Source organism: Thamnophis sirtalis, unplaced genomic scaffold (genome assembly GCF_051295495.1).
Source record: "Thamnophis sirtalis isolate CommonGarterSnake01/CBP01778 unplaced genomic scaffold, rThaSir2_p1.2 scaffold_2, whole genome shotgun sequence".
Taxonomy (NCBI): domain Eukaryota; kingdom Metazoa; phylum Chordata; class Lepidosauria; order Squamata; family Natricidae; genus Thamnophis; species Thamnophis sirtalis.
The window spans coordinates 41386881-41408576 of record NW_028261382.1 but is presented as its reverse complement, the minus strand read 5'-3'; the positions used below and the strand labels follow the sequence as shown (position 1 = coordinate 41408576).

The 21696-nt window shown below is 50.3% G+C and overlaps 3 protein-coding genes across 3 annotated transcripts; 2 read left to right on the top strand and 1 right to left on the bottom strand.

Annotated features, from left to right (window-relative positions):
• Nucleotides 1-1379: 1379 nt before the first annotated feature.
• On the bottom strand, nt 1380-6325 carry LOC148048675 (uncharacterized). The gene is made up of 2 exons (XM_087705103.1): nt 3117-6325; nt 1380-2205 (listed from the first exon to the last, which is right to left on the bottom strand). The coding sequence occupies exons 1-2, from the start codon at nt 6303-6305 to the stop codon at nt 2164-2166; spliced, it is 3231 nt and encodes a 1076-aa protein (XP_087561229.1). The 5' UTR covers nt 6306-6325; the 3' UTR covers nt 1380-2163.
• Nucleotides 6326-7884: 1559 nt separating this feature from the next.
• LOC148048674 (uncharacterized) lies at nt 7885-12129 on the top strand. Its single transcript, XM_087705102.1, has 2 exons — nt 7885-10689; nt 11494-12129. The coding sequence occupies exons 1-2, from the start codon at nt 7918-7920 to the stop codon at nt 11533-11535; spliced, it is 2814 nt and encodes a 937-aa protein (XP_087561228.1). The 5' UTR covers nt 7885-7917; the 3' UTR covers nt 11536-12129.
• A 1760-nt stretch (nt 12130-13889) lies between these two features.
• PMVK (phosphomevalonate kinase) lies at nt 13890-19511 on the top strand. Its single transcript, XM_087705101.1, has 5 exons — nt 13890-14083; nt 14479-14542; nt 17247-17399; nt 17925-18054; nt 19053-19511. Exons 1-5 carry the CDS (start codon nt 13998-14000, stop codon nt 19187-19189), a joined length of 570 nt encoding a protein of 189 aa, XP_087561227.1. The 5' UTR covers nt 13890-13997; the 3' UTR covers nt 19190-19511.
• The last annotated feature ends 2185 nt before the right edge of the window (nt 19512-21696 follow it).

Below are 21696 nucleotides of genomic sequence, written 5' to 3'. Positions count from 1 at the left end.
GCTTCCTGCTGAAATAGCAGCACCAGCTTCGGAAACAGCGCCATGGCGCGAAAGGGAACTTGCCCGGCTCCCACCCCCGCCCTTTTGGGTCGGATGGTCTCGCCCGGGTCCCAACGTCCCATGCGCGCTCCTCCCGCCTCCCTCGCGTCTATTGGAAACGGCCCTGGCTCCGCTCTGCGCGCGCAGAGAGGACGCGACCATTCCGGAGGGGAAGGGGGGGAAGGACCCAAGATTCGAACAGACCCAACAGCGTACCAAGAGTGAAATTAGTCTGAAGCACGGAAGGAGGCGGAGCTTTTTCTTAGCCGCGCCCACAAGACACGCCCACGTGGATTACCTTTCTGATAGCAATAAAACATTTCCCTCTTTTTCTCTTCATCCTTCCTTTTTTCTCCTTCCTTTCCTTCCACCCTTCCTTCCTTTTCTTTTTCATTCCTTCTTTCTTTTTCTCCTTTTCTTCCACCTTTCCTTCCATTCTTTTTCCTTCCTCCCTTTTTCTCCTCCCTCCCTCCCTTTTCCTAATTTCCTTCCTTTTTTCATTCCTCCCTTTTTTCTCCTTCTACCTTCTTTATTTTTCCTTCCTTTTTCTTTTTTCATTCCTTCCTTTTTTCTCCTTCTACCTTTTATTTTTCCTTCCTTTTTCTTTTGCTCCTTCCTTTCTCCCCTTTCTTCTCCTTCCTAATTTCCTTCCACCCTTCCTTTTTTTTCATTCCCTCCTTTTCCTTCTTCTTTTTCCTTCTTTTTCCTTTTCTTCCCCCTTCCACTGGCATTTCTAAGCTGTGTCTCCCATTGAAAAGCTCTTTCCCGGCTATCGCCTGAAGAGGAAGCGCTGGACTACACCGCCCATCACCCACAGCCAGGGAGGACGGGGATTAGTAGCCCACACGCTGGAGACGGGGAAAGGACACAGAAGGTGGAAAAATAAATTCTTTCTGCAGCTTCCAAGACCTCATCCGACAGTGGGATCCCTTGTAGGTTTTCAGGACGATTTGCAAGGGATCAAAGGATCCTGGATCCACTCAGAGCCTGCTGCACCTGCCAAGTGCCTGGATCGAGTTGTCCGGTGGGGCTTCAAGGCTGTAAGCCATCGAGATCCGATGCCAGTTTCACCCCTGGAAGCCGCAAAACGGCACCTGTCCTGCCTCCGAGACAGAATTGGCTACTTCCTCCACCCACAAGATTCTTTATTATATCATTTACATGGTCTTCTTTTCAGAGCAGAATTCCAAAGAAGCGAAGCTGGGACATTCCTACTTTTTCACACAACGGTCCTGCAAAGCAGGCCAGGCTCAGAGACAAGAGGCCAATAAACTCAACGATGCTCTCCCCGTAATCTCATCCGGCTCCTGCAGAACGATCCCCACTACCCTTTCGTTTTCCAGAGAAGTTCAAGAGACTTTTTTTGGTTCTTAAATGCATCCTTTTATTGGCTATTGGACACACAAAGCGATATAATAGAGGAGTTTCGGAGAAATTAGTGAGCGTGGAAGTCATGCGGGGAAAAACTGGGCAGCTCCCTGGCATCTAAGCCCCCAGGGGTGGGATGGATTGGGGGGGGGGTCTTTGAACCCATTAAAACAAAACATGCAAGAACTTTATTGCGTGGCTAACCCACAAACAAGACAATTGTGGCGTTGTGTAAAGCAAGCTGAATCATTTCTCCGCAGGTCACACACCCCACCCCTCCGATTTGGTGGGGTGCTGATTAGCCTCCCGCCTGCCCTGATCGGCCTAACATTGGAAGCAAGAAAGGGAAACTCAAAAATTAAGTTAGTTTGAGGATAAATTTGTGGGTTTGGGGGGTTTTTTTGGGTGGGGGGAAGAAAGGAAGAAGGGAGGAGGCCAGATAAATGTGAATGAGGAAGGGCAGAGAGGAATATTTATCTTTTCGGCAGTCCTCGACTTACGACACCAGTGGTCTTTCAAACCCAAAACACAGAACGAGGAAAGGAGAGCTCAGATACATCGGCTAAGAACTCACCGGACGTCACTCATTGATGTATAAGATGGGGATATATCAAAGGGTGAATGGAGGAATTCCCCCCACAAAAAAAAAAAAAACTTGGCAAGGGAAGAAGGCGGCTCTTCCCTTGAGGTTTCCACCAATGTCCACACGACTCTCGCCACGCGGGTCGAAAGATGGGCTAACCGTACTCCCGGTTCTTAGGATGCCTCCGCTCTTTGGCGCCGTCTCCCCGAGTACATCTGCAAGAAAGAGACCGGGTTATCATTTCACAAGAATCCCCGGGGAACACGTTAGATTTTAGGAGGTCATGAGGAGTGAGTTTAGAAACCTCCCGCCTACAACACAACATTCCTGGACCCTGACACACCTATTATTCAGGCAATCTAGCATTAATTGTGCAAATTTAATATATAATCTAGGCCTATTTGTGACAATTATACTGTTTTTATGATACTGGGGAAGATACAGCCTGTTGGGCCTTAAAATGGCTTCCACTGTACAGCGCAGTGGAGTTGCCACGGTAATGGCTTCACAGTCCTCCACAAGAGGTTCCCTCTAGTAAGGGGAGAAATCCAACATTAGAAATTACGTTTGGTCCGGACATTTTCCTCCCTAGAAATAAATACCTAGGACTAGAAACTTAAAAGTCTCCCTTTTTCACGGGGAAACCCACTGGCCTGTTTTTGGCCCCAAGGAGGCTGCAGGTGTTTAGTTTTACTCAAAATGCACTTAAAACCGCTAAACAAGCCATTGAGAATTTAACTACAGGAACAAGAAGTGCCTCTCAGGAGCAAATGGAGGAAAATCCTAAAGTCGCAAAACAAGGGAAATGGAGGCTAAAGAGAAATAAAGCTGCGTACAAGGCAGACAGAACACCTGTAAAACCAGGGGACGGTGCTAAGCCCAAAATGGGAGTGTGTGCAGCATCCATTTCCCCCACGGTTTGGTTTTGGTCCCATGAGGATTCAGGGAGGGCTGTAAGGCCCAAAATGGAGCATGGGAGGGTCTATATTTTGGTCACAGGAGGCTCATGGATGCCTGCTTGGACCAAAACGGGTCGGGGGGGGGGGAGCACTTAAGTTCTGCTCGCACGGATAGGAGATGCCCTTCTGACCAGGGCCCCAAATGCCCGGCTTCTCACATGAGTTACCTGGAGTGGGTACTCCCTTGGCGGTTCGTATGTGCCTTGGTGGCTCCGTTCTCTGCTCGGATCAGTACGTGGTGGCCGGTAGTCTGGATCAATCGGAGGGCTCCGCGGCCTGCTTGGATCTCTTGCCGGTTGATGTTGGTTCGTCATTCCTCTTCTGTCCACTGACCTTCTGCCACCGGGGTCTCTATCTGGCCTCTCCAACCAAACATATGGGCGTCCGTAGCGATCGCGAAACGGTTCGTTTCCTTGAATGGGCGCTCCCTGGTTGCGGTCGGTGACATCCGCCACTGGAGGACTTCTGGTGGGACTCGGTCTCCGGTAGTTGAATTGCTCCTGCGGGATTTCAGGGTAGTCAGGAGGATCCATTGTAGGGTCCTGGTATCCAGACGTGCCCCGGGAACGATGGGGATGCGGGACATCATCTTGCCTAACAATTGTGAGGCGAGGACGAGAGGCACCGTTCGGCCCGATCGGATCCGGTTCGCCAGAGCGCCGATGCTCCCCTGGGACCGGAAAACTATGCATGATGTCGTCTCTATAGATGCGGCTAGGTGACGCATCCCGCCGGTAGGAGGCAAGTGGCTCTTGTCGTTGTTGATTGTGAATCCCTGATTCCCTGAAGGACCCTGAAGGACCCGGATCGTGATGAGTAGATCCTCTCTGGCGTGGAGGTGACAGGACAATTCGATCCACACGTCGGCCAGATACCGTTGGACGGGAATAGGGATAGTCCTGAGGTGAGCCAAGAGCGTAGCTAGAATCTTCGCGAGGGCTCTGGACTGGCAATGCTGCTTCGCGTTGCATATCCATAGAAACCGTTGGTGAGTCGCCAATATAGGAATGTGTAGATATGCTTCGGTGAGATCTATTTACGTCAGGATGTCGCCCACCCGGATGCCCTTCATGGATTGGATTTTGAACTTCTTGTATACCAGATGCTTGTTGAGTCATATTAGGTAGACAATAGCTCTCCATCTCCTCGAAACCTTGGGGACTACAATCCCTAGTTGCCGCTGGTCCTCTGGAGGCTTGGCTCTGAAGACCTCTGGAGGAGCGAGGGGAGGACTGACTTCGGTTGCCTCGAACTGGCTGTTTGGATTGGAACTGCTTCCTGCTCCTGTCTCCATATCCGGACCTATCTGGTCGCTGCGAGAATGCCCTCTGCGGTTGTGAGTTGTCGCCAGCGGTGTCCGCTGCCCTGAAGGAAGCCTTCCGAGAGTATGGCAAGGATCTCTGACCAGCGCGTTTGGAGATAGAGGGTAGGACTTTCTTCTTGTCTTTGGTCTCTATGAGCAAAGGCTCCAAGACCTCTCCGAACAGCTTGTCTCCTTTGAAGGGCGAACAGGCCAACTTCCACTTCAACCTCATGTCCGACTGCCAGTAACGGAGCCACAGCAGCCGCCTGGTTGTCACGGAAGAGCCGATGGCCCTGGACGCGAACTTAGCCGTATTCAGGGTGGCATCTGCAGAGAATTCTGCCGCCGCTATCAGGTTGTTGAGGTCCTGGTGAGTCTGGAGGTCGGTGGCTGGGATTCTGGCTTGCATCTCTTTGAGCCAGAGCAAGGAAATTCTATTGAAGAAGGAAGCAGCCACCGCTGAGTTAACCGTCCAGGCAGCCGACTGATGGGCTCTGCGGAGCATCAGTTCTGTATTCCTATCTTCTGCTTTCAAATTATTGGCGGCCTCATTGTACAGAGTGGGGGGGCAGGAGGCTAAGGCCGCCACGGGCCCGTCCACTGTCGGTATTTTTAATGCCGCCGCGAGCTTCGGGCCCACATTGTAGAGCCGTTTGTCAATCTCGTCTGGGGGTTGACGGGCCCCTGGTACGGCCCATTGTCGATCGACGACATCCAGGAAAAACTTTGGGCAGGGGATCTCCTCCTTGTCTGTGACGGGCTCTGAGAACAACAAATTATGGGGGTCAGATAAGGCTGGATCTGAGGTGGCTGGATCCGCTTCTATCCCAGCGGTGGCCTTGGCGTTCTGGAGAAGCGTCTTAAACAAGGCAGGGCTGAAGAGACCTACGAAGCCTTGGGCATCTGGACTCCCTTCATTGTCCTCAGACGGTGGCAATTCTTTAGCTCCCATAACGACCGAAGGGGCTTCTTGGATGCTCATGGAAGAAGGAGGAGCCTGTCCCTGGCATAAGGCGTTGGCGGACACCGCTGGGCGGTGTTGTTGGATGCCTGCGGCAATGCCCTGAGCGATGGCCTCTGAGATGATCCGTCTTATCTCCGGGGTCATTTCCGGCTCCGGGCTCTCTGGAGAAGGGACGGCAGCCGCTGGGGTGGCAGGCTTTGCCCTCTTAGCAGCCGGCTCCTCCGAAGGACTTTCCGGCGGGAGCGGAGTCGAAGCAGGAGGAAGGGATGAAGGCTGAGTGGGCTGGAAAGCGCTGCTAGCGGCAGCTCCGTCCACAAGGGGGCGCTCCTGCTCCTTTCCCCCTGCGGTGCCTACTGGGTCTAAAGCCTTTGGGGGAATTTGGGCGGCCTTCTTCGCGGCCTTCTTAGCAGGCAGTGCCTTCTTAGTGGGTAGCACCTTCTTAGCAAGCGGCGCCTTAGCCCGGGTCTTGGGCAAGGCTCTGGCCGGGACCAGCTTGGGCGTGGAGGTGGATCCCGTGCCCACGCCAGGCTTGGGGGCGGACAGATCCACCTTTTCCCCACTCACCGGCTTCTTGGGAGGCTCCATAGCCGGGAGGGGTTCCCTGGGAGAGACCGAGGCGGCTACTTGGAGGGTCTTAGCAGCCGGCTCCTCCGAAGGACTTTCCAGCGGGAGTGGAGTCGAAACAGGAGGAAGGGACGAAGGCTGAGCGGGCTCCATCACTGGCAGCTGCGGCTGAGAAACTTCCTCTCTGGCGCCATCTGGTGGACAAGACGGAATAGGCGTCTCACCTGCCTCCGTTACAGGTTGCAACGGCTGGGAAGCGCTGCAAGCGGCAGCTCCGTCCACAAGGGGGCGCTCCTGCTCCTTTTCCCCTGCAGCGTCTACTGGGTCTAAAGCCTTGGGGGGAATTTGGGCGGCCTTCTTCGCGGCCTTCGGGGCATTCTTGGCGGGCGGCGCCTTGGCTCGGGTCCTGGGCGAGGCTCTGGCCGGGGCCGGCTTGGGCTTGGAGGGGGATCCAGTGGCCACGCCAGGCTTGGGGGCGGCCAGATCCAGGTTTTCCCCACTCACCGGCTCTTCGGGAGGCTCCATGGCCGGGAAGGGCTGTCCTGGAGAAGGGGGGGGGGGTCTCCTCTCGGCGTCGGAAGGAGGAAGCGGGGAGAGCTGGAGCCCGGGGGGGGGGAAACTGGAGGAAGGAGACGCTGCAGAGCTTCGATTGGCTGCCTGTCCAGGGAGGCGGAGGGAGGCGGAGTTAACCCTTTCCCCGCCTCCCCTCTCTCTCTGTCTCGCAGGATCGAATGGAAGGGCAGAGAGATCATCTAGACCAGCCCCCTGATCAGGCAGGGGACCCTAACCTTAAAAAAAAAAACATCCCGGGATGGAGAAAGAAGGAAGGAAGGAATAGAAAGAGGGAGTGAGGGGGGGAGGAAACGAAGGAAGGAAGAATAAAAGAATAGCAGATACCTTGGAGGTCATCTAGTCCTACCCCCTGATCAGGCAGGGGACCCTAACCTTTAAAAAAGAGAACCTCAAGGGATGGAGAAAGAAGGAAGGAATAGAAAGAGGGAGTGAGGGGGGGAAACGAAGGAAGAAAAAAAGAATAGCAGAATAAAAGAATAGCAGGCACCTTGGAGGTCATCTAGTCGAACCCCCTGATCAGGCAGGTGACCCTAACCTTTAAAAAAAAGAACTTCCAGGGATGGAGAAGGAAGGAAGGAATAGAAAGAGGGAGTGAGGGGGGAAACGAAGGAAGGAAGAAAAAAAAGAATAGCAGAATAAAAGAATAGCAGGAACCTTGGAGGTCATCTAGTCCAACCCCCTGATCAGGCAGGAGTCCCTGTGAGCCTTTCAGGCAAAGGGCTCTCCAATCCCTTCTTAAAAGCTTCCAGGGTTGGAAGCAGCAGGCACAACTTCTCCAGGCAGGCAGTTCCGCTGGTTAATTGTCCTCACTGTCACCCACCCCATCCATCCTTCACCACTGCTTCATTCATGCTTTGGGGGGGGGGGGCGGTCACGTATCGGACGCACGTCTGCACGCCTAGGAAACACGCGTGCAAAGGCGGGTGTGTGTATGTTTGGCACTTCCAAGCCCTGGACAGGGGAGGGGGCATTGCCCAATCAGTGCCAGCCTTGCAGAGGCAAGTGGAGGGAGGGGGGCGCTTGGTATGCAGACCCCCCACCCCGCCCATCATGCAAACGACTCTCCCCCTTCCTCCCTAAATGGAATCCCCCGCCCCATATTTCCTTTTTTGCACATGGACCCCTTTCTTTTTAAAAATTCATTATTATTATTATCATCATTATTATCGTCATTTATTTTAATTTATTTTGCATTTCTTCGGCCACGAAATCTTTGCTCGATTTCCGCTGAAAATCAGCACCCGCTTCGGACAGCGGCGCGAGCTTTCTGCAACTTTCCCCGCGGTCACCCACCCCCGCCAGGCCGTTCTGATGGTCTCGCCCGGTCCCCAACGTCCCATCCGCAGCGCTTCCGCCTCCCCTCGCGCCAATTGGGAACGGGCCGGAAGCTGCTGCGCGCAGAGAGGGCGCCACCATTTCGGAGGAGAGGGGGGGAACGGAAGGAAAGGACCAACGAATCGGCGGCTTCCGCTCGGGCGACTCTCCGTCTCTCCCTCCTTCAGACTCGGATTCCCGGAGGAGACTCAGAGAGAGACCCCTTTATCCAGGACAGCCCCTCCCGGCCATGGAGCCTCCCGAGGAGCCGGTGGGTGGGGAAAAGCTGGATGTGGCCACCCCCGGGCCCCGCGTGGCCACTGGATCCCCCTCCAAGCCCAAGCCGGCCCCGGCCAGAGCCTCGCCCAGGACCCGGGCCAAGGCGCCGCTCGCTAAGAAGGCCGCCCAAATTCCCCCCAAAGCTTTAGACACAGTAGACGCCGCAGGGGAAAAGGAGCAGGAGCGCCCCCTTGTGGACGGAGCTGCCGCTTGCAGCGCTTCCCAGCCGTTGCAACCTGTAACGGAGGCAGGTGAGACGCCTATCCCGTCTTGTCCACCAGATGGCGCCAGAGAGGAAGTTTCTCAGCCGCAGCTGCCAGTGATGGAACCCGCTCAGCCTTCGTCCCTTCCTCCTGCTTCGACTCCGCTCCTGCCAGAAAGTCCTTCGGAGGAGCCGGCTGCTAAGAGGGCAAAGCCTTCCACCCCGGAGGCTGCCGTCCCTCCTGCAGCGGCCGGAAAGAAGGCCCAGAAGCCGGAAATGACCCCGCAGATGAGACGGATGATCTCAGAGGCCATCGCTCAGGGCATTGCCGCAGGGATCCAACAACAACTCCCGGCTTCCTCTGCAGCCTCCGACAATGCCTTACCCCAGGGACAGGCTCCTCCTCCTCCTTCCATGAACATCCCAGAATCCCTCGGCCAAGACTTGCCACAGTCTGAGGACAAAGGAGAGACTCGATATGGCAATGGCTTCGTAGGTCTCTTCACTCCTGCCTTGTTTAAGACGCTTCTCCAGAAAGCCAAGGCCGCCGCTGGGATAGGAGGAGATCCAGCTGATTTAGATCCGGCCTCCTCTAACCCCAATAATTTGTTGTTCTCACAACCCAACACAGAGAAGGAGGAGATCCCCTGCCCGAAGTTTTTCCTGGATGTCGTCCAGCGACAATGGATCCAACCAGGAACGAGTAAATCCCCTTGCGGATATGACAAACAGCTCTACAATGTGGCCTCGGACTTCGAAGCGGCATTAGAAATGCCAACGGTTGATGAGCCTATAAGCCGTGACGTGACGGGATTGGGGCCAGAAGACAAGAGAGTGGAACAGATGCTCTCCAGAGGGCATAGCATTGCTGGCTGGGGGATTAGGTCAGCGATGGCTGCTTCCTTCTTCAATAGAACGTCCTTGCTCTGGCTCAAACAGATGCAAGCCAGAATCCCCGCCACCGACCTCCAGACTCACGAGGACATCAACAACCTGATAGCGGCGGCAGAATACTCTGCCGATGCCACCCTCAATGCGGTCAAGTTTGCGTCCAGGGCCATCGGCTTCTCTGTGACAGCCCGACGGATGGTGTGGCTTCGTTACTTGCCGTCAGAAGCTAAGTACAAGTGGAAGTTGGCCTCTTCCCCCTTCAAAGGAGACAAGCTATTCGGAGAGGCCTTAGAGGCTTTTCTCGCGGGGATCAAAGACCTAAAGAAAGCCCGAGCCTCTAGAGCGAAAAACCCTAATAAGCGAAACTTTCAGACGGCTTCCTTGAGAGGAGGGAGGAAAGCACACAACTCCTCACAAGCGCATAGGGCATACTTCCAGCGACCTGATAACCACCAGCGACCTGATAACCAATTTGATTGGGCCGAATATGGATACTGGAGCGGGCAGCAGTTCCAATCCAAGCAGCCAATCCGGGGCAATGGAAGGGGCAATGGAGGTCGGTTCTTCCCTCGCTCCTCCAGAGGTCTGCAGAGGCAACCCTTCCAGTTCCAACCCTTCAGAGGACCAGCAGCGACTGGGGATTGGAGTCCCCAAGGCTTCGAGGAGGTGGAGAGCTATTGTCCACCTAAAAAGAAACAACAAGCGTCTGGGGTACAAGAGATTCAAAATCCAGTCCATACTGAAGGGGATCCGGGTGGGCAACATCCTGACGTAAATAAATCTCACCGAAGCATACCTACACATTCCTATGTTGGCGACTCGCCGACGATTTCTATGGATATGCGACGCGAAGCAGCGTTGCCAGCCCGGAGCCCTCACAAAGATACTAGTGACACTCTCAGCTCTCCTCAGGACTATCCCTATTCGCGTCCAACGGTATCTGGACGACATGTCGATCGAATCCGCCTCTCACCTCCACGCCAGAGTGGATCTACTCATGACGATCCGGGTCCTTCAGGGTCCTTTAGGGAATCGGGGATTCACAGTCAACAACGACAAGAGTCACTTGCCTCCTACCAGCAGGATGCTCCACCTAGCCGCATCTATAGAGACGACATGCATAGTTTGTCTGTCACAGGACCGCCAGGTCAGCATCGGCGCTCTGGCGAACCAGATCCGGTCGGACCGAATGGTGCCTCTCGACCTCGTCTCACAATCGTTAAGAAAGATGGTGTCGTGCGTCTCCATTGTTCCCGGGGCACGTCCGGACAACAAGATGTTACAATGGCTCCTCGTGCCTACTCAGAAACCGGGCAGGAGCAATTCAACTACCGGAGACGGAGTCCCATCAGAGGTCCTCCAGTGGCCGATGCCACCGACCGCAACCAGCAGATTCAAGGAAGCGAACCGATTCGCGATCGCTACGGACGCCAGTATGCTCAGGTGGAGAACCCAGATAGAGACCCGGATGGCAGATGGTCAGTGGACAGAAGAGGAATGACGAACCAACGTCAACCAGGAAGAGATCCAAGCAGGCCACGGAGCCCTCCGACAGGTCCAAACCAGCATCTCCAGCCATCACGTCCTGATCCGAGCAGAGAACGTAGGCACCAAGGTCCATATGAACCTCCAAGGGAGCACCCACTCCAGGTATCAAAAATGGGCCAGTGTGGGGACTATACCTCCCTGTCCCGTTTTGGGCTTGCCAGCCTCCTGGTATCAAAAATGGGCCAGTGGAGGGACTATACCTCCCTGTCCCGTTTTGGGCCTTGCGGCCTCCCTGCAGCCTTCTAGTATTTAAAATGGGCCAGTGGGGGACTATACCTCCCCGTCCCGTTCTGGGCCTTGTGGCCTCCCTGCAGCCTCCTAGTATTCAAAATGGGCCAGTGGGGGGACTATACCTCCCTGTCCCGTTTTGGGCTTGCTAGCCTCCTGGTATCAAAAATGGGCCAGTGGGGGACTATACCTCCCTGTCCCGTTTTGGGCCTTGTGGCCTCCCTGCAGCCTCCTAGTATTTAAAATGGGCCAGTGGGGGGACTATACCTCCCTGTCCCGTTCTGGGCCTTGCCAGCCTCCTGGTATCAAAAATGGGCCAACGGGGGGACTACACCTCCCTGTCCCGTTCTGGGCCTTGCGGCCTCCCTGCAGCCTCCTTTTATTTAAAATGGGTCAGTGGGGGAACTACACCTCCCTGTCCCGTTTTGGGCCTTGCCAGCCTCCTTGTATCAAAGATGGGCCAACGGGGGGGACTACACCTCCGTGTCCCGTTTTCGGCCTTGCCGGCCTCCCTGCAGACTTCTGGGGCCCAAAAACGGCCAGCGGGGGAGAACTGCAACCCCCCCCCCCCCGCACACACACACACACTCCCACGCCTTTTTCTCCCTAGCAGACTTCCCTGCTCTTACAGGTGTCATGTCTGCCTTGTGGAGTGATAATCCGGTCCTTTTCTTGCAGATGCAGGCCGGGAGACGGCGTCAAAGAACCGAGCCATCCTAAGAACCGGGGCGTACGGTTATACCATCTTTTGATCGGCGTGGCGAATGTCGCGTGGACATTGGTGGAAATCTTAAGGGAAGAGCCGCCTTCTTTCCTTGCCAAGTTTTTTTTGGGGGGGGGGGGCGAGGGCATTGCTCTCCCCTCTTCAAACTTTATATCCGCATCTTACACGCCCGGGAATGACATCCAGGGAGTTCTTAGCTGGTGTATCCGAGCTCTCTGTTGCTCGATCCGTGTTTTTGGGTTTGAAATACCTCTAGCGTCGTTAAGTAGGGGACTAAATATTCCTCTCTTCCGTTCCAAACATACATTTTTCTGCCTTTATCCCTTCTTCCTGTCTTTCTCCCCCCACCCTACCCCCCCAAAAAACGACCCAGAAATTTTCAATCTTCAAACTAACTTAGTTCTTGAGTTTCCCTTTCTTGCTTCCAACGTTAAGCTGATCAGGGCAGGCAAAAGGCTAATCAGCACCTCACCAAATTGGAGGTGTGGGGTGGGTGACCTGCGGAGAAATGATTCAGCTTGCTTTATACAACACAATTGTCTTGTTTGTAGGTTAGCTACACAATAAAGTTCCTGTAGGTTTCATTTTAATGGGTTTGTTTATTTGTTTGTTTGTTTGTGGGATTTAAATGCCGCCCTTCTCCCAAGGACTCAACATTTATTAAGACACATATTACAAAAGTTTTTTAAAAAAATTAAGAGTATCCCAAAAACAAACCCGATTAAAATTAGCAATAACATTTAAAATCCGGTTAAAATTAACAATAACGAATCATTGATTTTATTTTGTTCAATGGGTTCAAAGACAAACCCAGCCCCAATCCTTACCACCCGAACCAAGGGGGCTTATATGTCAGCGAGCCGCCCACTTTTTCTCCACTTGACTTCCACGCATGCTAATTTTAGTTGAATCTCGTCTGTTATATCGCGTTGTGTGTTCAACAGCCAATAAAAGGATGCATTTAGAACCCAAAAAAAGTCTCTTGAACTTCTCTGCAAAACGAAAGGGTAGTGGGGATCGCTCTGCAGGGACCGGATGAGATTACGGGGAGAGCATCGTTGGGTTTATCGGCCTCTGTCTCTGAGCCTGGCCTGCTTTGCAGGGCCGTTGTGTGAAAGAGTAGGAGTGTCCCCGTTTCGCTTCTTTGGAATTCTGCTCTGAAAAGAAGACCATGTAAATGATATAATAAAGGATCTTGTGGGTGGAGGAAGTAGCCAATTCTGTCTCGGAGGCAGGACGGGTGCCGTTTTGCGGCTTCCAAGGGTGAAACTGGCATCGGACCCCGATGGCTTACAGCCTTGAAGCCCCACAGGAGAATTTGATCCAGGCACCTGGCAGGTGCAGCAGGATCCTGAGTAGATCCAGGATCCTTTGATCCCTTGCAAATCGTCCTGAAAACCTACAAGGCATCCCACTGTTGGATGAGGTCTTGGAAGCTGCAGAAAGAAGACTGGATGTATTTTTCTACCTTCTGCGTCCTTTCCCCGTCTCCAGCGTGTGGGTACTAATCCCCGTCCTCCCTGGCTGTGGGTGATGGGTGGTGTAGTCCAGCGCTGCCTTTTCAGTCCAACAGCCGGGAAAGAACTTTTGAATGGGAGACACAGCTTAGAAATGCCAGTGGAAGGGAGGAAGAAAGGGAAAAAAGGAAAAAGAAGGAAAAGGTAGAAGGAGAAGGAGGGAATGAAAAAAAAGGAAGGGTGGAAGAAAATTGGGAAGGAGAAGAAAGGGGAGGAAGGAAGGAGCAAAAGAAAAAGGAAGGAAAAATAAAGGAAAGGTAGAAGGAGAAAAAAGGGAGGAATGAAAAAAGAAAAAGGAAGGAAAAATAAAGAAAAGATAGAAGGAGAAAAAAGGGAGGAATGAAAAAAGAAAAAGGAAGGAAAAATAAAGAAAAGGTAGAAGGAGAGAAGGGAGGAATGAAAAAATAAAAAGGAAAAAATAAAAGGTAGAAGGAGAAAAAGGAAGGAAAAAAAGATAGGAGAAAAAAGGGAGGAATTTAAAAAGGAAAGAAATTAGGAAGAGGAAAAGAAGGAAAAAGAAAAGGAAAAAAGGAAACAAGGAGCAAAAGAAAAAGGAAGGAAGGAAGGAAAAAAGAATGAAAGAAAAAGAACGGAAAAAAAACTTATTTCCATCTCAGGCGGGCAATGCACGTGGGCGTGTCTCCAAACCTTCGTAGGCGGGGCTAAGATGAAGCCCCGCCTTCTTCCGGGGTTCAGCCTGATATTCTTTCTACGCGGTTGGGCCGCTTCCATTCGTGAGTCCTTTCTTTTTTTTTCCATTTCCCCCCCTCCCCTCCGAAATGGTCGCGCCCTCCCTTGCGCGCGTCGGAGCCGGGACCGCTTCCCCATTGGCGCGAGGGAGGCGGAAGCGCGGCGGATGGAACGTTGAGGGCCCCGGGCGAGACCATCCCGCCACCCGGGCGGGGGGGGGTGACTCCGGGCTGGAAGTTGCTTTTCGCGCCATGGCGCCGTGTCCGAAGCTGGTGCTGCTTTTCAGCGGGAAGCGGAAATCGGGCAAAGATTTCGTGGCCGAAGAAATCCAGAGCCGGTAAAACGAAAATGAATTTAGGAAAAGAAAAGGGTGCATGTGCAAAAAAAAAAAGAAAAAGAAGAAAATATGGGGGGGGGGGTTGCATTTAGGGAGGAAGGGGGCGGGGCTTTTGCATGATGGGCAGGTGGGATATAATTTTGGGGGGGGGGTAAACTGCTCCTGCCTCTGGAGGCTCTATCCCACTCTTTCCAAGCTAAGCGGGGCAGAAATGGGAAGTAGCTCCATAGCTCCCAACTTGCAGCATCTTCCCAGAGTTTGAAGGTTGCTTGGCCTGTTTTGGGGGCCATTGGAGGTGTGGGGGGGGGAGGTAGACTGCTGCTGGCTAGGGAGGCTCTCTTCTGGATCTTTTGACTGCTGACCTCCCTTTTCTTTCTTTTTCTGCTTTTTTGCAGGTTGGGATTGGACGTTTGCACCATTCTCCGCTTATCCGGCCCTCTGAAAGAGCAGTATGCAAAGGTAATTTGGATTTAGAACTGAATTATTCTGCCTTTTTAAAATATGTTTGTGTGTGTATGTATGTATGTTGCATTTGTCTGATAAATAAATAAAGGGAGACTAGCATAGATCTATTTCAAGCTATTTAGCTCTCATCAGCTAGCCATACCCTTACTGGGATTTGAACCTGTGCTGTATTACATCTTAGGCAGCTGTATTAACCATTAAGCCACAAGGTTCTTCTCCTTATCAGCTGAGCCAGGGAGAAAAGCCAGAGGTTGTGACTTTAAATAAATGTGTGTGTGCGTGTGTGTGTGTTGCATTTGTGCTGATAAATAAAGGGAGACTAGTATAGATCTATTTCAAGCTATTTAGCTCTCATCAGCTAGCCATACCCTTGCTGGGATTCGAACCTGGGCTGTATTACATATTAAGCAGTTGTGTTAATCACTAAGCCACAAGGTTCTCCCCCTTTATTTGTGATATTAAATACGTATGTATGTATGTATGTATGTATGTATGTATGTATGCGGATGGATGGATGGATGGATGGATGGATGGATGGATGGATGGATAGATTGATAGATAGATAGATAGATAGATAGATAGAGAGAGAGAGAGAGAGAGAGGGAGGGAGGGAGGGAGGGAGGGAACATACATACATACATACATGCATATACATACACTGTCTGGGGTTTGGGTGTAGATTCTGGATTTATTTGAGCCCTTATCAAATAGGTATTTAGGCCCTTATTAATTTTTAGGCCCTTATTGCATTTTAAATTATTAAATTTTAATTTTAGGCCCTTATTAAACTTTAAATTATTAAATTTAAAATTCAGGCCCCTTGTTACATTTTAAATTATTAAATTTAAAATTCAGGCCCCTTGTTAAACTTTAAATTATGAGGTTTAAAACTCAGGCCCTTGTTACATTTTAAATTATTAAATTTAAAATTTAGGCCCTTGTTACATTTTAAATTGTTAGACTTAAAATTGATGGTGTTTTTTTGTTCTCTGGGCTTTTGGGGGGGGAGGGCTGGAGTCTGGTTTTATTTGAGCATGAAACGCTGATTCAATAGGGAAATGTAGTTGAAAACGGGGGATTTTTTGGGTTTGGATTTTTTGGAGGGTAGAATCTGAATTTATTCAAGAGCCAAATTTTGATCTCTGTGTGTGTGTGTGTGTGTGTGTGTGTGTGTGTGTGTGTGAGAGAGAGAGAGAGAGAGAGAGAGAGAGAGAGAGAGAGAATAAATACGAATAAACCTCGCTTTAGGGATTTTCACGTGGCGGTGAGTTCTGCGGGTAAATTAAGACCTTTTTTGGGATATTGTTGTTAGTTGCAAAGTCTTGTCCGACCCATCGCGACCCCATGGACCACGTTCCTCCAGGCCTTCCTGTCCTCTCCCATCCTCTGGAGTCCATTGAAGCTCAGGCCGGCTGCTTCGGTGACTCCATCCAGCCCCCTCCTTCTCTGCCGTCCCCTTCTTCTTCTTTCGCCCTCCATCGTTCCCAGCATGAGGCTCTTCTCCAGGGAGTCCTTCTTCCTTCTCATCAGGTGGCCAAAGCATTTGAGTTTCCTCTTCAGGATCTGGCCTTCCAAAGAGCATCCAGGGTGGATCTCCTCTAGGCCTGACCGGTTGGATGGCCTTGCAGTCCAAGGGACTCGTGGGAGATAGATAGATGAGATAGATAGATAGATAGATAGATAGATGGATGGATGGATGGATGGATGGATGGATGGATGGATGGATGGATGGATGGATGGATGGATGGATGGATGGATGGATGATAGATAGGTGGGTGGGTGGGTGGGTGGGTGGATGGATGGGTGGGTGGATGGATGGATGGATGGATGATAGGTAGATGATTGATAGATAGATAGATAGATAGATAGATAGATAGATAGATAGATAGATGATAGATAGATAGATAGACAGACAGATAGATTGATAGATGATAGATGGATGGATGGATGGATGATAGGTAGATGATAGGTAGATGATAGGTAGGTAGGTAGGTAGGTAGGTAGGTAGGTAGGTAGATAGATAGATAGATAGATAGATAGATAGATAGATAGATAGATAGATAGATAGATGATAGATGATAGATAGATTGATAGATAGATGATGGATGGATGGATGGATGGATGGATGGATGGATGGATGGATGATAGGTAGGTAGGTAGGTAGGTAGATAAAGTTGATAGATAGGTAGGCAGTCAGATTAGATGATAGATAGATAGATAGATAGATAGATAGATAGATAGATAGATAGATAGATAGATAGATAGATAGATAGATAGAAGTCCCCTTCTTCTTCTTTTGCCCTCCATCATTCCCAGCATGAGGCTCTTCTCCAGGGAGTCCTTCTTCCTTCTCATCAGGTGGCCAAAGTCTTTGAGTTTCCTCTTCAGGATCTGGCCTTCTAAAGAGCAGCCAGGGTGGATCTCCTCTAGGACTGACCGGTTGGATGGCCTTGCAGTCCAAGGGACTCAATGCAGGAGTCTTCTTCTCCAGCACCAGAGTTCAGAGGCCTCCATTCTTTGGCCCTCAGCCTTCCTTATGCTCCGACCATCCATTGCAACTGGGAAAACCAGACTAGATGCACTTTTGATTGGCAGGGTGACGTCTCTGCTTTTGGGATACTTGCGATATTTCGGGATGTTAGGCAGTTGAATTTGGAGAATTTCAGAGGATTTTTTTTTTCCTTTTTTTGCCACGCAGGAGCACGGTCTGGATTTCCTGCGGCTTTTAGACGCCACCGATTACAAGGAACTGTATCGCGAAGACATGATCCGTTGGGGCGAAGAAAGGCGCCAGAGCGATCCGGGTTTCTTCTGTCGCATTGTGGTGGAAGGCGTGACGCAACCCATCTGGGTAAGGCCAGGCCGAATATACAGGTGGACACCCCCCCCCCCCGACTTACGACCACAGCTGAGGCCGAAGTTACTAACCAAGGCAGTTTTTAAGCGAGTTTAATCCCAACCTTTCCTGCAAGCGTTGTTAAGCGAATCGCGGCGATGGTTAAGCTAGTCCCGCGGGCGTTTAGGGAGTCCACCTTCCCCGTCGACTTGGTTTGTCGGAAGGTTGCAAAAGGGGGGGTCAGGTGACACACACACACCGGGGGGGACGCCGCGACCGTCGTAAATACGAGCCAGCAGCCTTGAATTTTGATCACGTGGCCAACTTCCACCGTAACTTCGACCGGTCACTCAACGGATCGTCGTAAGTCGGGGACTGCTCGTAGTTGCCGTCTGGACCAACACCCACCTTGGTCCTTGCTCTCCTGGGCGCCGGATGGAGCTAATCGGTTTAACCGCGGCAGAATTTGAACTCAAGTCCCCAAGAGTTCATTAATTTCTTTTTTTTAAAAAAATTTTTTTGTTGTCTTTGGCAACCCAGATCGTGAGCGACACCCGGCGGTCCTCGGACGTGGAGTGGTTCCGTGACGTGTATGGGGATATAGTTCAAATTGTGCGGGTGATCGCCACGGAGGAGACTCGGACAAGACGGAACTGGGTCTTTGTGGCAGGTAAAAATTAGATTGTCTGAATGTGTTTGTGTGTCTCCACCGAAAGGTGGATAAATTTGCTCTCTTTCTGTGGAGCTGGTCCAGAACAAAACCAGAACGTAGAATACAATATATTTTCTATTCTATATGTAGAATATAGGATAGGATAGAAATTGGAATAGAATAGAGATTGGAATAGAATAGAATAGAATAGAGGAATGGAAAATAGGAATAAAATAGAATAGAATAGAATAGAATAAAGGAATGGAAAATAGGAATAGAATAGGAGGAATGGAAAATAGGAATAGAATAGAGGAATGGAAAATAGGAATAGAATAGAATAGAGGAATGGAAAATAGGAATAGAATAGAGGAATGGAAAATAGGAATAGAATAGAATAGAGGAATGGAAAATAGGAATAGAATAGAGGAATGGAAAATAGGAATTGAATAGAAAAGAAAATAGGAATGGAAAATAGGAATTGAATAGAATAAAGGAATGGAAAATAGGAATAGAATAGAATAGAGGAATGGAAAATAAGAATAGAGGAATGGAAAATAGGAATAGAATAGAATAGAGGAATGGAAAATAGGAATAGAATAGAATAGAGGAATGGAAAATAGGAACAGAATAGAAAATAGAAAAGGAAATATGAATAGAATGGAATCAGAATAAAGTTAGAATAAAAATAAGAGTATTTTATTTGGTCAAGTGATCCTCAAGGATTCTGTCTCTGGCGCGGAATTTTTCAGTGTAGGATTTGTACATAAAAAGAGATCAAAGTTTCCGGGATATTTATTTAATCAGGGAAGGCGTTACCAGTCCTCGAGGCCCAAAATCTTTAATTTGGGGGTGCTAAGTTTCTAGTCCTTAAGGAAGTCGAGGGCGGCCTCTTCCAATGTGTGTGTGTTTGTGTGCGCGCGCACACAGGTTTGCAAAACCCTCCGGTTTTCAATTCGGCGCGAAGATCTGACGTTAAATCTCACTTCTTTCCCCTGTCTTTTTCTCCACTCCGCCAGGAATTGACGACGCGGAATCCGAGTGCGGGTTGGACCAAGGCGTCCCCTACGACTGGGTGGTCACCAACGACGGTGACCAGCTGTCCTTGGACGCTCAGCTGGAGAAACTGCTCCAGTTTATCCAGACCAAACTTTAGGAACCGCGGGGTTTTCCCTTCTCTCTCTCTCTCTCTCGCTCTCTCTCTTTCCCCTCTCCCCCTCCGTAGCTCTTTTGGGGAGGGGGCTTAGGCTGGGGGCTCTTGGCTGAAGGACCAAAGAGGGGTGAATACGGAGCAGGAGGCCCTTCCCAAACAAGGAGACACACACACACACTCACTCCCCAGGCAAGGACCCGTCAGGCTAAACTTTGCTGTACAGCTTCCTACCTGGAATGAAGAGTCCGTTCCAGAAAGTGCCATAATCCAGTGCCGGTTTTCCATCCCTCCCTCTCTCTCTCCCTCTCCCTCCCTCCATCTATCTCCTATCTATCTCTATCTATCTATCTATCTACCTACCTACCTACCTACCTTCCTACCTCTCATCTATTTTTCTCTCTTCTATCATCTACGTTATCTATATCTATTTTCTCTCTCTTCTATTTATTATCCTATCTATCTATCTATCTATCTATCTATCTATCTATCTATCTATCTATCTATCTATCTATCTATATATATATATATATATATATATCCATTTCTCTCCCCCTTTCTATCTACTCTATCTTATCTATCCTCTCTCTTCTATTATCTACATTATCTATATCTATTTTCTATCTCTTCTATTTATTATCTCATCTATCTATCTATCTATCTATCTATCTATCTATCTATCTCTATTTCTCTCCCCCTCCCCCTCTCTATCTATACTCTATACTCTATATCTATCTTATCTATCCTCTCTCTCTTCTATTATCTACCTTATCTATATTTATTTTCTATTCTATTATCTATCTATATATTTCTCTCCCTCACCCCCCCCTCTCTATCTATTCTATCTCATCTATCTTATATCTCTCCTATTATCTATATCTATTTTCTATCTCTCATCCATCTATCTTATCTATCTATCTATCTATCTATCTATCTATCTATCTATCTATCTATCTATCTATCTATCTATCTATCTATCTATCTATCTATCTATCTATCTATCTATCTATCTTTCTCTCCCTCCCTAAAACCCTGCAGGCATCTCGGGAGGAAGATTAAATCCCAAACTTTCGATAGGTCTCAATTCCTGCCCACCCACCCCCAAAATTGGTGGAAGAGATAACCGGGTTCCATTCCCCCCCCCCCCAAAACCTCCTTTGAGATGAGGACAGTACCGCTTCAAAACCACCAGGGGGCAGAACAAGCCCAACCTAGCTTTTTGCCACATTTCCAAATATCCTGATTTTCTATTTAGCTCGCTTGGAGGTTGAATTTTCATGCAAGTTCTTTTTCCCCCTTCTGTTTTGATGCCTGGGGGGGGGGAGAATCCCATTGGTGGGGGAAACACCCAGGATAGTCAGCTGGAAAATCCCATTTCTCCCACTCAAGATAATTCCCACTGGAGATTGAAAACACTCCCAATGCTACTGTCCTCTGTGGTTTGAGACACCGAACAGGTGTGGAAGCCACATTGTCGTGCCTTATTCTCCTCCGTCGCTCCGACTTCCTCTTCCTCCTCCTCCTCCTCTGCTTCCTCTTTCCTTCGTTCTTTCGTTCTTCCTCCAATTCCCCCTTGCCCGTTGCAAAAATGCCAACTTCTCCGGCAAAATACTCCTCTGCCATGGGGGGGGGAGAGGTGAGGGCAGGATGGGGGGGGGATTTTGTTCCAGACAAATGTGAAGGGAGACCCCCCTCCCTCACCCCCCCCAAAAAAATGCATTCGGATAAGCAGCACTTGAAAGAAGCTTTTGAAAATTTTGCAGCCCCCCCCTCCTGAGTTTTTAATCCCTGCTGAATCCCCCCCCCTCCGATGCCGGGTTTTTGATGGAATTGTGGCGCAGGAGCCCTGGGGGGGGGGATTAAAATAAATTGGTCACTAAGCAGATCGGCTGGGTGGGGGGGAAGGTCAGAAGGTGGACAGACTGAATTTGCAAATAGTGAGCAGTTTTGCTGCATTTGGGGGGGGGAGAAACTTGGGGAGGGGGCTATTTTCAGCCTGAAGGGCCCCCCCCTTTTTTTCCTGAATGGGAAATACCCTCCCAGCTCTTTGCAAAGACCCTTCCCCAATCCCCTGCCTCTGTTGCTGCATATACCTGTATTAATTGCTGATGTTAACGAAAACACCCGCCTTTTCTCTCTCTCTCTCTCTCGTCCTATCGGGTAGGGAGGTGGTGGGTGGAAAAAATGTTCCAATAAAGCCCATTGATTGGTTAAAGCCCCCGCCTCTCTGTTTTATTGCCCCCTCTGGGGTCCAATCCGGGGGAATCTCATGCAAGAAGGAGGGTTTGTAAGCCAGGATCCCCCCCCCAAAGTTGCTAGCTACAGATCCTTCCCATTAAAAAAGGACGAGCAATTAATTAAGAGGAGGGGAGGGCTCTCTGTCTTCTGGACACCCCCCCTTTTTCCTTTCAATTTCACCCCCCCAAAGTTGCTAGCTACAGATCCTTCCCATTAAAAAAGGACGAGCAATTAATTAAGAGGAGGGGGGGCTCTCTGTCTTCTGGACACCCCCC

Excerpts from the sequence above, each read along its gene's own strand:
- LOC148048675 (XM_087705103.1), bottom strand. The coding sequence starts at position 6,305 with ATGGAGCCTCCCGAAGAGCCGGTGAGTGGGGAAAACCTGGATCTGGCC. Across the intron at positions 2,206-3,116 it reads CAAGGGAGTACCCACTCCAG|ATGTACTCGGGGAGACGGCG; the intron begins GTAACTCATGTG and ends TCTTTCTTGCAG.
- LOC148048674 (XM_087705102.1), top strand. The coding sequence starts at position 7,918 with ATGGAGCCTCCCGAGGAGCCGGTGGGTGGGGAAAAGCTGGATGTGGCC. Across the intron at positions 10,690-11,493 it reads CAAGGGAGCACCCACTCCAG|ATGCAGGCCGGGAGACGGCG; the intron begins GTATCAAAAATG and ends CTTTTCTTGCAG.
- PMVK (XM_087705101.1), top strand. The coding sequence starts at position 13,998 with ATGGCGCCGTGTCCGAAGCTGGTGCTGCTTTTCAGCGGGAAGCGGAAA. Across the intron at positions 14,543-17,246 it reads TGAAAGAGCAGTATGCAAAG|GAGCACGGTCTGGATTTCCT; the intron begins GTAATTTGGATT and ends TTTGCCACGCAG. Across the intron at positions 18,055-19,052 it reads GAACTGGGTCTTTGTGGCAG|GAATTGACGACGCGGAATCC; the intron begins GTAAAAATTAGA and ends CCACTCCGCCAG.